This window comes from Corvus brachyrhynchos, unplaced genomic scaffold (assembly GCF_000691975.1).
Source record: "Corvus brachyrhynchos isolate BGI_N302 unplaced genomic scaffold, ASM69197v1 scaffold307, whole genome shotgun sequence".
Taxonomy (NCBI): Eukaryota; Metazoa; Chordata; class Aves; order Passeriformes; family Corvidae; genus Corvus; species Corvus brachyrhynchos.
Window position 1 is genome coordinate 1,515,613 of NW_008239288.1, and position 11,223 is coordinate 1,526,835.

At 46.2% G+C, this 11,223-nt stretch overlaps 1 protein-coding gene across 1 annotated transcript; it reads left to right on the forward strand.

Annotated features, from left to right (window-relative positions):
- The first annotated feature begins 1,907 nt into the window (after positions 1-1,907).
- PHYH (phytanoyl-CoA 2-hydroxylase) lies at positions 1,908-11,063 on the forward strand. Its single transcript, XM_008638373.2, has 9 exons — positions 1,908-2,055; positions 4,293-4,348; positions 4,465-4,575; positions 4,691-4,856; positions 5,472-5,553; positions 6,513-6,694; positions 7,489-7,638; positions 8,695-8,826; positions 10,044-11,063. The coding sequence occupies exons 1-9, from the start codon at positions 1,957-1,959 to the stop codon at positions 10,095-10,097; spliced, it is 1,032 nt and encodes a 343-aa protein (XP_008636595.1). The 5' UTR covers positions 1,908-1,956; the 3' UTR covers positions 10,098-11,063.
- The last annotated feature ends 160 nt before the right edge of the window (positions 11,064-11,223 follow it).

An 11,223-nucleotide genomic window follows, 5' to 3' on the forward strand; every position in this document is an offset into this window, starting at 1 on the left:
ATCTTTTGTTAAAGTTTCATCCATGAGCAGGAAGGTATAAATACAGGGCAGTGACTTCAGCCACCCACTGCCAAGGTGGACGAGGTGTCCTGAATTCTTTGGGGTGTCATGGAACACAATAGGGTGGTCCTGTGACATGGGAGTTACTCGTATCGAGATTGCCAGAGAGGCTGTAAGTAAAAAGGAATAATTGTATTTAATGCACAGAGATATTAGAGGTTTTTTGAGGCTCTTCTTGTTTAAAAACACATGTATCAGGAAAAGGTTCTTCATCCAGAGGATGGCTGGGCACTGGAAAAGGCTCCCCAGGGAAGTGGTCACAGCACCAAGGCTGATAGAGTTCAAGGAGCCTTTGGACAACACTCTCAGGCACAGGGTGGGATTCCTGGGCTTGTCTTGTGCAGGGTCAGGAGCTGACTGATGGTTCTTGTGGGTCCCTTCCAACTCAGAGTGTTCTATGATTCTATATATTTATGTAAGCATGTATTATGTATGTATAAAAGCATCTTAGTTCTCAAACTCTTTAATCAGTACAGACAAATCATTACTTTTTGTTCATTTTTTCCAGGTATGAAAGACACCTTTGCATAAGATGCTGTCAAACACATACCTGTGGAAGAAATATCTACATTGCAAACAGCTCCATGCCAGAATAGGCATGAGTAGTATTGCTTTGCTTCATCTTTCTGATGGGGCTTTTACCTGAAGTTTGAAACAGATGAGATTTATTGAGGTTCCTGTTTCAGTTTGGATTGTGAAAGCAATAGATCTGAGTTATATATAGGCCTTTCAGTGCAGTTATAATTAGGAGTTCAATAATAAAGCTATTACTCTAGTTGCTGCTTTTTTTTTTTTTTTCCATTCTGTTCCCCCTCACTCAAACTTGATTTGAGGGACTTTTACTTTCTGTTTACCTATGACTCAGGAGTCAAAGGTCTAATTTTGCTGGCACTGAAGGGCTGGGTGCTGTCACTGCTGCTGCTGCTGCTGTACCTTCACAGTGCCTGTACTCTCGCCTCTGTGACTACACAAAATCGTTTAGAGAGGGTTTTTTCCTGGGTTCCTGACCTTGTTTGTCCCACTTCTGTGAACAGCCTGTTTTGTTACGCCCCTGAAGGGAGTGACTCCACCAAGCATGTAAGAGCCATAAACACAACTGCACTACAGACCAACCCAGTTTGTAAACCTGCCATGGTTTACTTAAATCACTGGGAGTTTTGCCACTGAGTTTTAAAGAGAACCAGCTTCCAGGATACAGGTTACCTACAGGAGCCCTTCCTACCCATGTCTAGGCTTCTGTTCATCTGCGGCACTGACATGAAGCTTATTGTATTGACAGCTAAGTTTTTGATCCACCAACATGTCACACTGGATTCCAGCAAAGCCTGTTGCATAATGGGAGTTCATCCTAAAGTAGATGTAAGCAGAGTTTTGGTGCACATCCTGTCATCATGAGACTGCCTGGAGCTACAGGAGATTTGTGATGGTGCCTGTTTGGGAGCAGGGCCCGGATTGCTCTTGAACGAGGGTTTTATGGACAGCCTGGCAGGTGTTAGATCTGTTTTCACACTAGGGCCGCAAAAATCTCTCCAAACAGATTCATGGAGGGATGAGGCGAACCCTGATGGTCTCCCCAGAGACATGAGATAAGGCATCGATCCATGCCGGCCTCAGCCGTGCTCTGTGCCAAGCGCTGCTCTCCACAGGAGGCTGATTAAATCCGCAGTCACTGCTGGCAGAGAACGGGGAAAGAAGGGAAGCGGGAGGACGAGCATAAAGAATTCTGGTCGGAGAATTCCGAGCTCTCCGCACGCCAGGCCTGGCCTCCCTCAGGCCCTTCCCACCGCCGTCCCACGGCTCCCGGCTGACCCGGGGCTCTGAGGGCGCTCGGGCTCTGAGCATGCGGCGGTCCCGGCTCCGCCCAGGCCGGGTCAGCGCTGAGGCCGCCCGGGCGCCATGGAGCGGCTGGGGGAGAGGCTCGGGGAGCGCTCGGCGGCCCGGCTGGACACCATCCTGCGGCACCTCTCGCCGCGGCTGGGAGCAGCCCCGGCTCCTGTATCCTTTCTGGTGTGGGATCGGGAAGGGGCGGCAGCAGCACGTTGGCCCCCGTGGGTCGAGGCTCTGCTTCCCTCAGCCCGGCGCGCTTTGCCCCTCGCTGCCCGCGCCCTTGTGGGTCCGTGGTTTGTCCTACAGGGACACCGGCCTGGGAAGGACACACAGGATGAGTCCTGTCATGTGTCCTGGTGCCGAGGGCAGCACTTCCCTGGCAGCCCCGACTGGGATTTTGGGGTCAGCACCCGACTTACCCCAAAAACCTCTCCCTGAGCTTCAGCCCCACAACCTGTGAAGAGCTGGGATGTGCCTCTTGGCAGCGCCCCAGCACAGACCCCCTAGCGCTGAGCCAGGGGCTTTCCTGCAGTCAGTTGTCCTTCTAGAGATTCAAGGGGTTGGGGGCGACAAATTACATGACTTAAAAACTGCACGGCAAGTCACAGACTTCGTTGAAAGGTACAGACTCGACTGGTAGAGCAGCAGCAGGAAAAACATCAAGGTTTGGTTTGTGAATGGGAACTGAGGTGGAAATGTTGGAGGCTGCCAACATCAGGCAAAGGAAACCTGGGTAGAAAGAAGTTTTTGCATTGATGTGTCCCATGGTTCCAAAAGTTTAGTGGAGACTGCTTGCTGAGAATATTTTTAAAACTGCTGTCATGTATTGCTTTAAAAAAAAAAGCTGCTGTTTCACAGAGCAGGATCTGACAAGTTACCTCTGAATTATAATAAATAGAAGATGTCATCAAACAGGATGTAGGAGTCCTCAAATCGATTAAAAATATGAAGGCAGATGGATAGTTGTTGACTCAGACTGCCATAACACAAGTAGGAACACAAAATTAGGAATAAATGATAGGAAAAACACCCTGGTTGTAAGGATACAGGAAGTAGGGATAGGTGCTGCACAACCTGTTTGTTTTTAAATCTGGGTCATGATGCAAATAGCTTTGGACAGAAGCACAACTAAGCTGGGCTGGAGCAAGAAAGGTGTGTGAATAAAGTAAATGACAGAATCTAATAAGAATAGATTTATTTGATACATCAAATGATACATCAGTTAACTGGTTTTGTTTTAATCTCTGTGCGTCTTGGTTTCAGTTGTCCAAGCAACCCAGACTTGTCCTCTGAGTGTTGCAAAGTGTCAAGAGAAAAAACAGTGAGAGGAGGAGGCATTACAGAGCCTGGGAGGAAGGTGCCAAGATGGAGTCCAGCACTGGGTGGTCTTGTCTGCTGTTCCCCAGTGGGGGAGGTGGAGGTGCTTCGGAGGGTCTCACAGCTGGGGTCCAGCTGGTGCCTGTGTCTCCATCAGCTGTCTGTGAACGTTTAGGAGCCTAAATAGTCAGGAGTCCCATTTTCACTGAAATTGGGCCTGAAATGTGGTGTGTGGAGCACTAGTGCCCTCAGTTGGGGGATTCCTTGCTCTGGGATTTGCTGTGGCACTTGCCTGCCAGTTTCCCCATGTTCTCCTCCTTCTCTCTGTCTTCCATTCTTTCCCAGCACCTTTTCCTCCCTCTGGCTCATCATTTTTGCCACACATTTTTGCATGTGTCGTTGTTCTTCTCCCACCATATGTGACTCTTGACAAGATAATGTTTAAGCTTCCTGGTGTGGGGACCACAGACACAACTGCTGTGATGAGACCTATTTCTCATTCCCGAAGCATTCGTGGTTTTATGAGCAGTAAAGTCAGTGGTTTTCATAAAACCCTGAAGCAAACATGCATGTGCAGACCAGAAGATCAGCATGAAAATGCTTTTTTTTGTCATGGATGACACTTCAATACCATGCACCAAATGCTTGTGAGGCTTCTTTAGCAAGTGGGATTCAATTGCCCTGTTGATGAGAATGTGTCTCTGCATAAGAGAAAAACGTTTTTTTAAACCTGTTGAGATGAATTGGAAGACAAGCCCAAAGCTCTCGTCTGTTCCTGCAATCCCTGTCATTTGGGAAGGACCTGATCTCTGCCGTAACTGGAGAGAATGTGAGAGTTTGCAACACCACATGGGAGTGAAGCCTCAGGTTTACTCCTATTGCTGTATTGTTTTAGAGTTTTTTTTTCATTTTTAGAATATTTTTCATTATTTATTTTTTTAGAAGTAAAATGAACAAGAACATGGATTGAGTGTCCAGCACAGCACCTGCCTTGAGGATGATCAGCACTGTAGGATCGAGGACTCATGCCTGTAGAGAATGTTCTAATCTACTTTGCTTGATTGTGTATTCCTTAACTCCCATCCCAGATAAGTGTTCCTACTTCAGCCCAACTCAATGTTGTTCCTCATTCAGGGAGGTTTTGGTAAGCTCCATCTTCCTTGGTAGAGATAAAAGCAAAGCTACCTTCAGAGCTCAATTCTTCCCCCTAGCACATGTGTTGACCACTAGACACCGTTAATGTGTCTCTCTGTGTCCCAGCTACACCCTGGACAACAATCTCCTGACCACAGAGCAGAGGCAGTTCTATGAGGACAATGGGTACCTGCTCATCAAGAAGCTCGTGTCTGACGAGGACATCGAGCGCTTCAGGTACGGGGCACTTGCCTGAGGTGCTGGGGCGGCCTGTGTGCAGCAGCATCCCAAGGGAGCTCTGGGAAGCTGGAGATCACTGGATTCTCCCAACGTGGATATTCCCTCTTTGCAGCAAGGAGTTCATGAGGATCTGTAAAAGAGAGGTGAAGCCACCAGGACTTATGATTATGAAAGATGAGTCCCTGAAATCCCAGTTTGGTCAGTCTGAAAAAGTGGTTAATAAAGTGCAGGACTTCCAGGAAGATGAAGAGCTGTTCAGATACTGCACTCTGCCAGAGGTAAAACAAAGTAAAAACCCATCAGAAAGGGGGGAGGTGGTGGAAGAGCCTGTGTGAATGTATCTGATCCTGCAGGTCACTCCCATAAGCACACAAGTAGAAGGAAGATCAAGCCATCTTTTAAGAGTGTTCTGCATGAACATGGGATAGGTGGAAGTCAGGGCAGAAGACTTAAAGCAGTGCTGCTCTGCCCCTGGTGTGGAGCCAGTCAGGAATGTGACTTGGCCAAACCATGCCAGGCTAGAGGGACAGATCAGCAACATGTTCTGAACGTGTTTTATCCAGGCAGACGTCTCTCCCTGGGCAGGTCCAGCCTTGCAGTCAGTGTTCATCTTGTGGCAGATGGCCATAGCTCTGTGGGAGTACTCTCCCCATCTCTTCCACCCACCCCAGCAGCCTGCAGCACCATCTTCCCTCTTGGCCTCCTCCCATCATGCCCATTTGTGTGCCATGCCAGGTCGTGCCTCCTGTCCTGCATCCCTCCATCCTCCCCGACCTCCTCCTCCTGTACTCTTGTCCTCCGCCAAACATCCAGCTCCCAGTGCTTCCTCAGCAGTGTTTCCTCTTGTTTTTCATGTTCCTAATTCTTTTTTCCTGATGTTTTCTTCCCTGTAGGTACTCAAATACGTTGAGTGCTTCACAGGGCCAAACATCATGGCAATGCACACCATGCTGATAAATAAACTTCCAGATTCTGGTAAGGAAAACTTGGACTAGACAAAAATAGATAAATTATTTTGTGTATGCCAGATTTGAACTTAGTATTTTAGAAAAGCTGCAAAAACAAAAAAAATTATACCCAAATAACACTGAAAATTTGCAAAGCCATTTTGGTGATAGTTTGTTTTCTTTTTACCTTGGCTTAATGAGATAACATGAGAAAACTCAGGAGAGTTTTTGAGGCTGCAAAAAGTCTAAATAGTATGGCAAACAAAGCAAGTGGCAATATCCTAACTGTATCTATTTAAGGAGCAAAATCAATGGCAAAATTAAGTATATAAATCATACATAAAAGGCTGTTTTGGTGTGGAGGATGTTTCCATTTCCATGGGGGGAAAAGAAATAAACAGAACTTCAAGAATATTTATTTTTGTTTGGACTTTGTGGAAGAGAGCCTCTAAGGTAGAGACTGTCTGTGGAGGCTGCAGTCCATAAATTGAGATTTTTTTTTCTTTTTTTAAAGAGAAAGCTAAATAAATATGAGTTGGGTGCAGCACAGACAGGGTTGATTCGGCTTGCATCACAGCACTACATCAGTGCCTGCAGACAGCACAGCTGTTGGAAGGTCTTTGAGCTGGGGGGGGTTTGTGCAACACCGTGCTGGATAAAGTTCTCAAAACTGGGGAGCATCCAAAATTAATGGTGAAAACGAGGGGTTTGTGCTGAAGGCCAGCAAATGGAGCCTTCTGAGGGGTCACAGAGCTAAGCAGCCTCCTGGCTTTCACTCTGTGACCCAAGAGCCACCACCGTGGTCCATTTTGGGGTGGGGTGGCAGCTCACCTGCTTGGCTTCCAGGGCTGGGCTGGAGCAGGCACTGACTACATCGAGTGTCTCCAGTGGGAAGCAGCAGCTCCTTAGGATGCTCCAGTGGTTTCCAGGAAGGAGAAGGCTGTGTCACGTTTGGTGAGGCTGAAGGTTTCTGAACCTGTGTTGCAGACAAACAGACTTTCCTGCACCCCATGCATCAGGACCTGCACTATTTCCCGTTCCGGCCTGCGTCCCGCATCGTGTGCGCCTGGACCGCCATGGAGAGGGCTCACGAGGACAACGGCTGCCTGGTCGTGCAGCCAGGGACACACAAGACAACCCTAAAGCCTCATGGTTATCCGGTGTGGGAGGTAGAGTGTCTTGGAGGGCTTGGGAAGGGCATGCAAGAAGGGGATGTATTTTGGCTGGGAAGGACTCACTGTTGGGGGGAGGATGTGCAGGTCAAAGCTGAGGTTTTCAGTGATTTTTTTTTTTTTTCTGTTTATGCAAATACTGACATTGATTTGGGGAGAGAGTGTCTTGGGTGACCTCACTCCATGTGATGTGGGTTGGTTTGCCTCTGTTCCCACCTTCACCTAGAAAATGTCCAGCACATCGTGGCATGACAGCATAAACACATGCCATGGTTTTCCACTGCCCTTGCCAAGTCTGAGGGCTCTGTCTCCTCCTGTCAACTTGTTCCTGCCTGGTAGCATGTGTACTGTCCCAAAGAGGAGAAATCTGACAGTAAACAACTGGATGGAATAAAATACCCAGTGGTATCTTCCTCTTCAGGGTGGGTGTTTCATGGCCTGGACTGTCACTGGCAATGGTTATATTGGGAGCAGAAGGCTGAACTCCAGCACTTGAATCAGGCCACCCTTGTGGGATTCCCCAGTGCTCTTCTCAGTTCTCTCCAGCTGAGAAATGTTCCTAATTGTCCAAATCCAGGTGCAGAAAATACAGGAAGTATCATTTTTCTGTACCTCAGGCTTGAAGTAGACTCACTAGTAGGCAATAGTCAGATTTTTAGCTTGGCATATGGAATCCTCTCTCCAGGGGAAAGCAGATCCATAGCTGTCCCTACTGCCCTACTGTGCACTGAGAATCAGCACTTGTTCTAATTTTAGCCGAGTGATTTCAATTCAGCCTTTTTCTTTCCTAGGGTAAAACCAACAAACTTTTCCATGGGCTTCTTGATGAGGATGAGAAGATTCCCAAGGTTCACCTAGTCATGGAGAAGGGAGACACAGTGTTCTTCCATCCCCTGCTCATTCATGGCTCTGGGATAAACAGGACATCAGGTTTCCGAAAGGTAGGAAAACATCTCTTGATATAGTTTTTTATATTCTTGATTTAAAAAAAAAACCAAAACTATCCCTTTTCTATTTTTATCCCCCACTCCCTTTGAATCCTTTCCAAGTTTATTAATACATGGATGAATGCTTTAATGAGTTTTTATCTTCCTAATGTACTTCTGCAGTCTCTTGGTTTTTTATTATTTTATTTTTAAACATCTGTTTTCTGCGAGAAGAGCATGCTGTGCAGCTCCATGAGAAAAACAGGAGTAGAAATCAGATGTTGAATCTATGTTCGCATGCTGTGCAGCTCCATGAGAAAAACAGAACAGGAGTAGAAATCAGATGTTGAATCTATGTTCAAAGCCTGGCTGGTTGTACTTGTTTTTCCAATAGTTCCCTTTCAGCTGTCTCAGATATCAGGACCTTCTCTAACTTTCTTCCCTGTCTTCTTGGTGTCCCATCTCTGGATAACAGGAGTCTCAATCATTCAGTAAATAATATTTATGTATATGATTGCACAACCCATTTTTCTATAAAAGATTTGTTTACATGTCATGATTATTTAACTGAAACAGGCAGTTTGGAGGCCTTTGGAGGCCTGGTCCTGTCTCAGAAGGTTTTCATCCAGGCACTGCCAACACGGGCTGCTCTGTTTTTATTTTGGTTTGCCTATTGTGTGGCCTGTTCTTTCAGCCACTGTGGTATTTTATTGGTGGATTCAGAATAAGTGGGCTGCTGTGACCCTCTGGATACAGGAACTTAATGAACACACAAGTCTGCTCCAGCCCTGACTTTCCCTATTTCCACTCCAGTTGCTGATATTCTGAGAACAAGTAGTACAGCTCATACTGAGGGAGTGAGGGGAGAAGGGAAGGAAGAAGAGCATGTCAGCAGCAAGAGTATTTCTCCAAGGGGACACTCTCCAGAGCTCTTGGAAAGGAGGAAGGAATTTGCTGACATGATCTGTAAGGAAGGAGTGGTGTGTCCCCAATTTGGAATGCACGAGGTTTTTTCCCAGCAGTTGTTTGTTGTCGATGTGACAGTGAGTGATGCCCAGTTTCCTCACACAGAGCATCAGCTGCCACTTTGCCAGCTCAGAGTGTCACTACATTGATGTCAAGAACACGACTCAGGAGCACCTGGAGAAGGAGCTAGAGGAAATGGTTCTCAAGAAATACAATGCAACTTCTGTGGAGCTCAAGGTGAGACCTGGCTGAGTGCCCTTTGTTAGAAATCAGGTCAGTTCCCTTTCCCAAGTCTCTAGTGTGGCAGATTGGTGCTCTTTGCTATGCCCAGTTTGGCAGATCAGGCTGTACCAAGCAGAGGTGCTTGGCAGGATAAAAGACCTGATGTTCAGAGGATGACTGGCAGGCTTTTTTGTGGCCTTTTTCCTCATAATGCCTTGCTCTCTGGCAGCCTCTTCATATTCCTTAAGCTCCAGAAGTCCCTCCTGAAGCTCTGCTTGTAAATAAAAAGATGTGGTCATTTGTCCCAAATTCAAGTGTAAGAAGTTGGAACAAATTCAGTTCTTGTCGAGTTTGTATGTCCACTGTTCTTAGTTTCCCCTCCTAATGGTGGGTGGATTTTCCTTTTAAAACAAGTAGCCACATCTGATTGCAGTAACAAATGGAATTTTTTTGGTTAAATCCACATCAGTTGTTTAGACTTGAGGCTACAGCAGGTTTGTCAGCAGCGATACACATCTGCCTCAAAAAAAAAAAAAGTGACTAACAGAGTCTTGCTGAATAACTGAGACCACTGAGTAAAATAGAAAGCAAATGTAAATTCTTAAGGGATTCAGCCACTGAAAGAAAAATAAACCTTGTTACTGGGGTGAAAATGTTCTGAATGTCTTTATCTGCAGCAGTTCCCAAGCTTGTGCACAGCCAGTATCAAGGCAGTAACATCTAGATGTAACAGGCAGCAATTTTCTATTGAAATGTACATGTTTTACAATATCTGGGGCTTTCTGGAGGGGAGGACTTTCTTTTTCATCCTTGGCGTTTTTGTGTTGTTCTGCTTCGTTTCCCCCCAGTGTGCCTGGGTGTGGTGGGATGCCCAGCTGTGTTTTGCAAGCTGATCTTGTATGTGTGTAGAGTCACAGCTTGCTTGGCTTTCAGTTCTGGGGTTATTTAGGTGAAATCCAAAGGGATGTGTAGTGAGGCTCCCTCCTTCTCCTGAGTGGAAATGAAGTTGTCCATACAAACCCCAGAGAAGTCTCTGTGCTTTTGTGTAGCTTTAATTTTTTTTAGCAGAGTTGGAGTTTTCTCCCAGAGGAGTGCTCAGCTCTTATTTCACCTTCACAAGATGATAAGAACTAAGTAGTCCTCTATTTCCATCTCTGTAAACTGGAATCCTGGTCACTGTTTTTTCTGGCCCTCAAGGCGCTTTTTTCCTTTGTCTCATTTTTGTTTTGAAGGATATTTGGAACTTCCGAGCACGGCTTGTGCAAGGGGAAAGAATTAATTTGTAGAAGACCCTGTGAAGAACAGAATGGAACACATGGGCCTGAGAATGAGCTCCTCTGAGGGAAGAACACAGACCCTGCCTGGGCAGGCAGAATTCCTTGTGTTTTGTTGACCTCTGTAATGGTAACTTAGCCAAATGCTGCATTGCAAAATTGTTTGATGCTAATTCAGAGTAATTGCACTGAGGTTGGACAGCTGATGTGCAAAAGGAAACATAACCTAGAAAAACAGATTTGCTGTGGATGTCTTAGACAATCGAAGAATCAAGGTCTTGAAAGAACACCTTGATTTTCTTGGTGTTTTCATTCTTGTTTCTTAAAAGTTTCTAACATGACACACCTTTAGAATGATGCTATATCTTATATATATATATAGATATAAAGATCTTATGCAAGAATTTTCAGCATTCCCAATTTCCTTTCCTATGCAAAAAAAAAAAAAAAAAAATCAGTGACATGGGGTCTTACTAGTGTAGCTGATGAAGAGGTGGGTGTTGGCACCAGCAGAATCAACAGTGTAAGGAAGTGGATAAAGAGAAAGCAGAAACCACTCACAGAGAAAAATGGGATTTATGGACAGGAATATGATTGCTGGTTGAGTTCCTCAAGCATGGCTTGGTGTGGCACTGTACCTGACCAAGCAGCTCTGGCACAGGTGAAATACGAGTCTGACAGCGTTGGGAGCTACTGGGCCAACAAAGCAGCCTCCCACTGGCCTTGCACAACTGATCCAAGGCTGTGTGAAGTGAGGGAATCCTTTGAGTCTGGCAGGTCTGGGGAAAGGTGCCTTTTGCTGCAGCCATGTCAAGGAGGTGTTTGGATGCTTCTCAGGATGCAGGGGTGGCAGGGTGGAGTGAGGCACACTGAAATGATCCTCCTGCCTTTCACAATGTTTTTCCTTGCTTTCTGAAAGATTCTCTTGCCTTCAGAATCTATTTTTTGAAATAAAGAATAAATCAGAGCAAAACTGCACTCGAGGGCTGTGTTGTGTCATTTCTGCTGCTCAGAAACTGGCGGTGGGGGTGATACTGAACACCCCAGAGCAAAGCATCCACCCTCAGCTTGTTTCCACTCCCACCCCATCCACCCAAAAAAGGTGTCAAAACAGGACCAAAGGCTGCACCGATGGGCT

Bases quoted from the DNA above. Each gene is read 5' to 3' on its own strand.
- PHYH (XM_008638373.2), top strand. From the start codon at position 1,957: ATGGAGCGGCTGGGGGAGAGGCTCGGGGAGCGCTCGGCGGCCCGGCTG. The intron at 4,857-5,471 runs GTAAAACAAAGT...TCTTCCCTGTAG, and splicing joins GATACTGCACTCTGCCAGAG to GTACTCAAATACGTTGAGTG. The intron at 8,827-10,043 runs GTGAGACCTGGC...TTTGTTTTGAAG, and splicing joins CAACTTCTGTGGAGCTCAAG to GATATTTGGAACTTCCGAGC.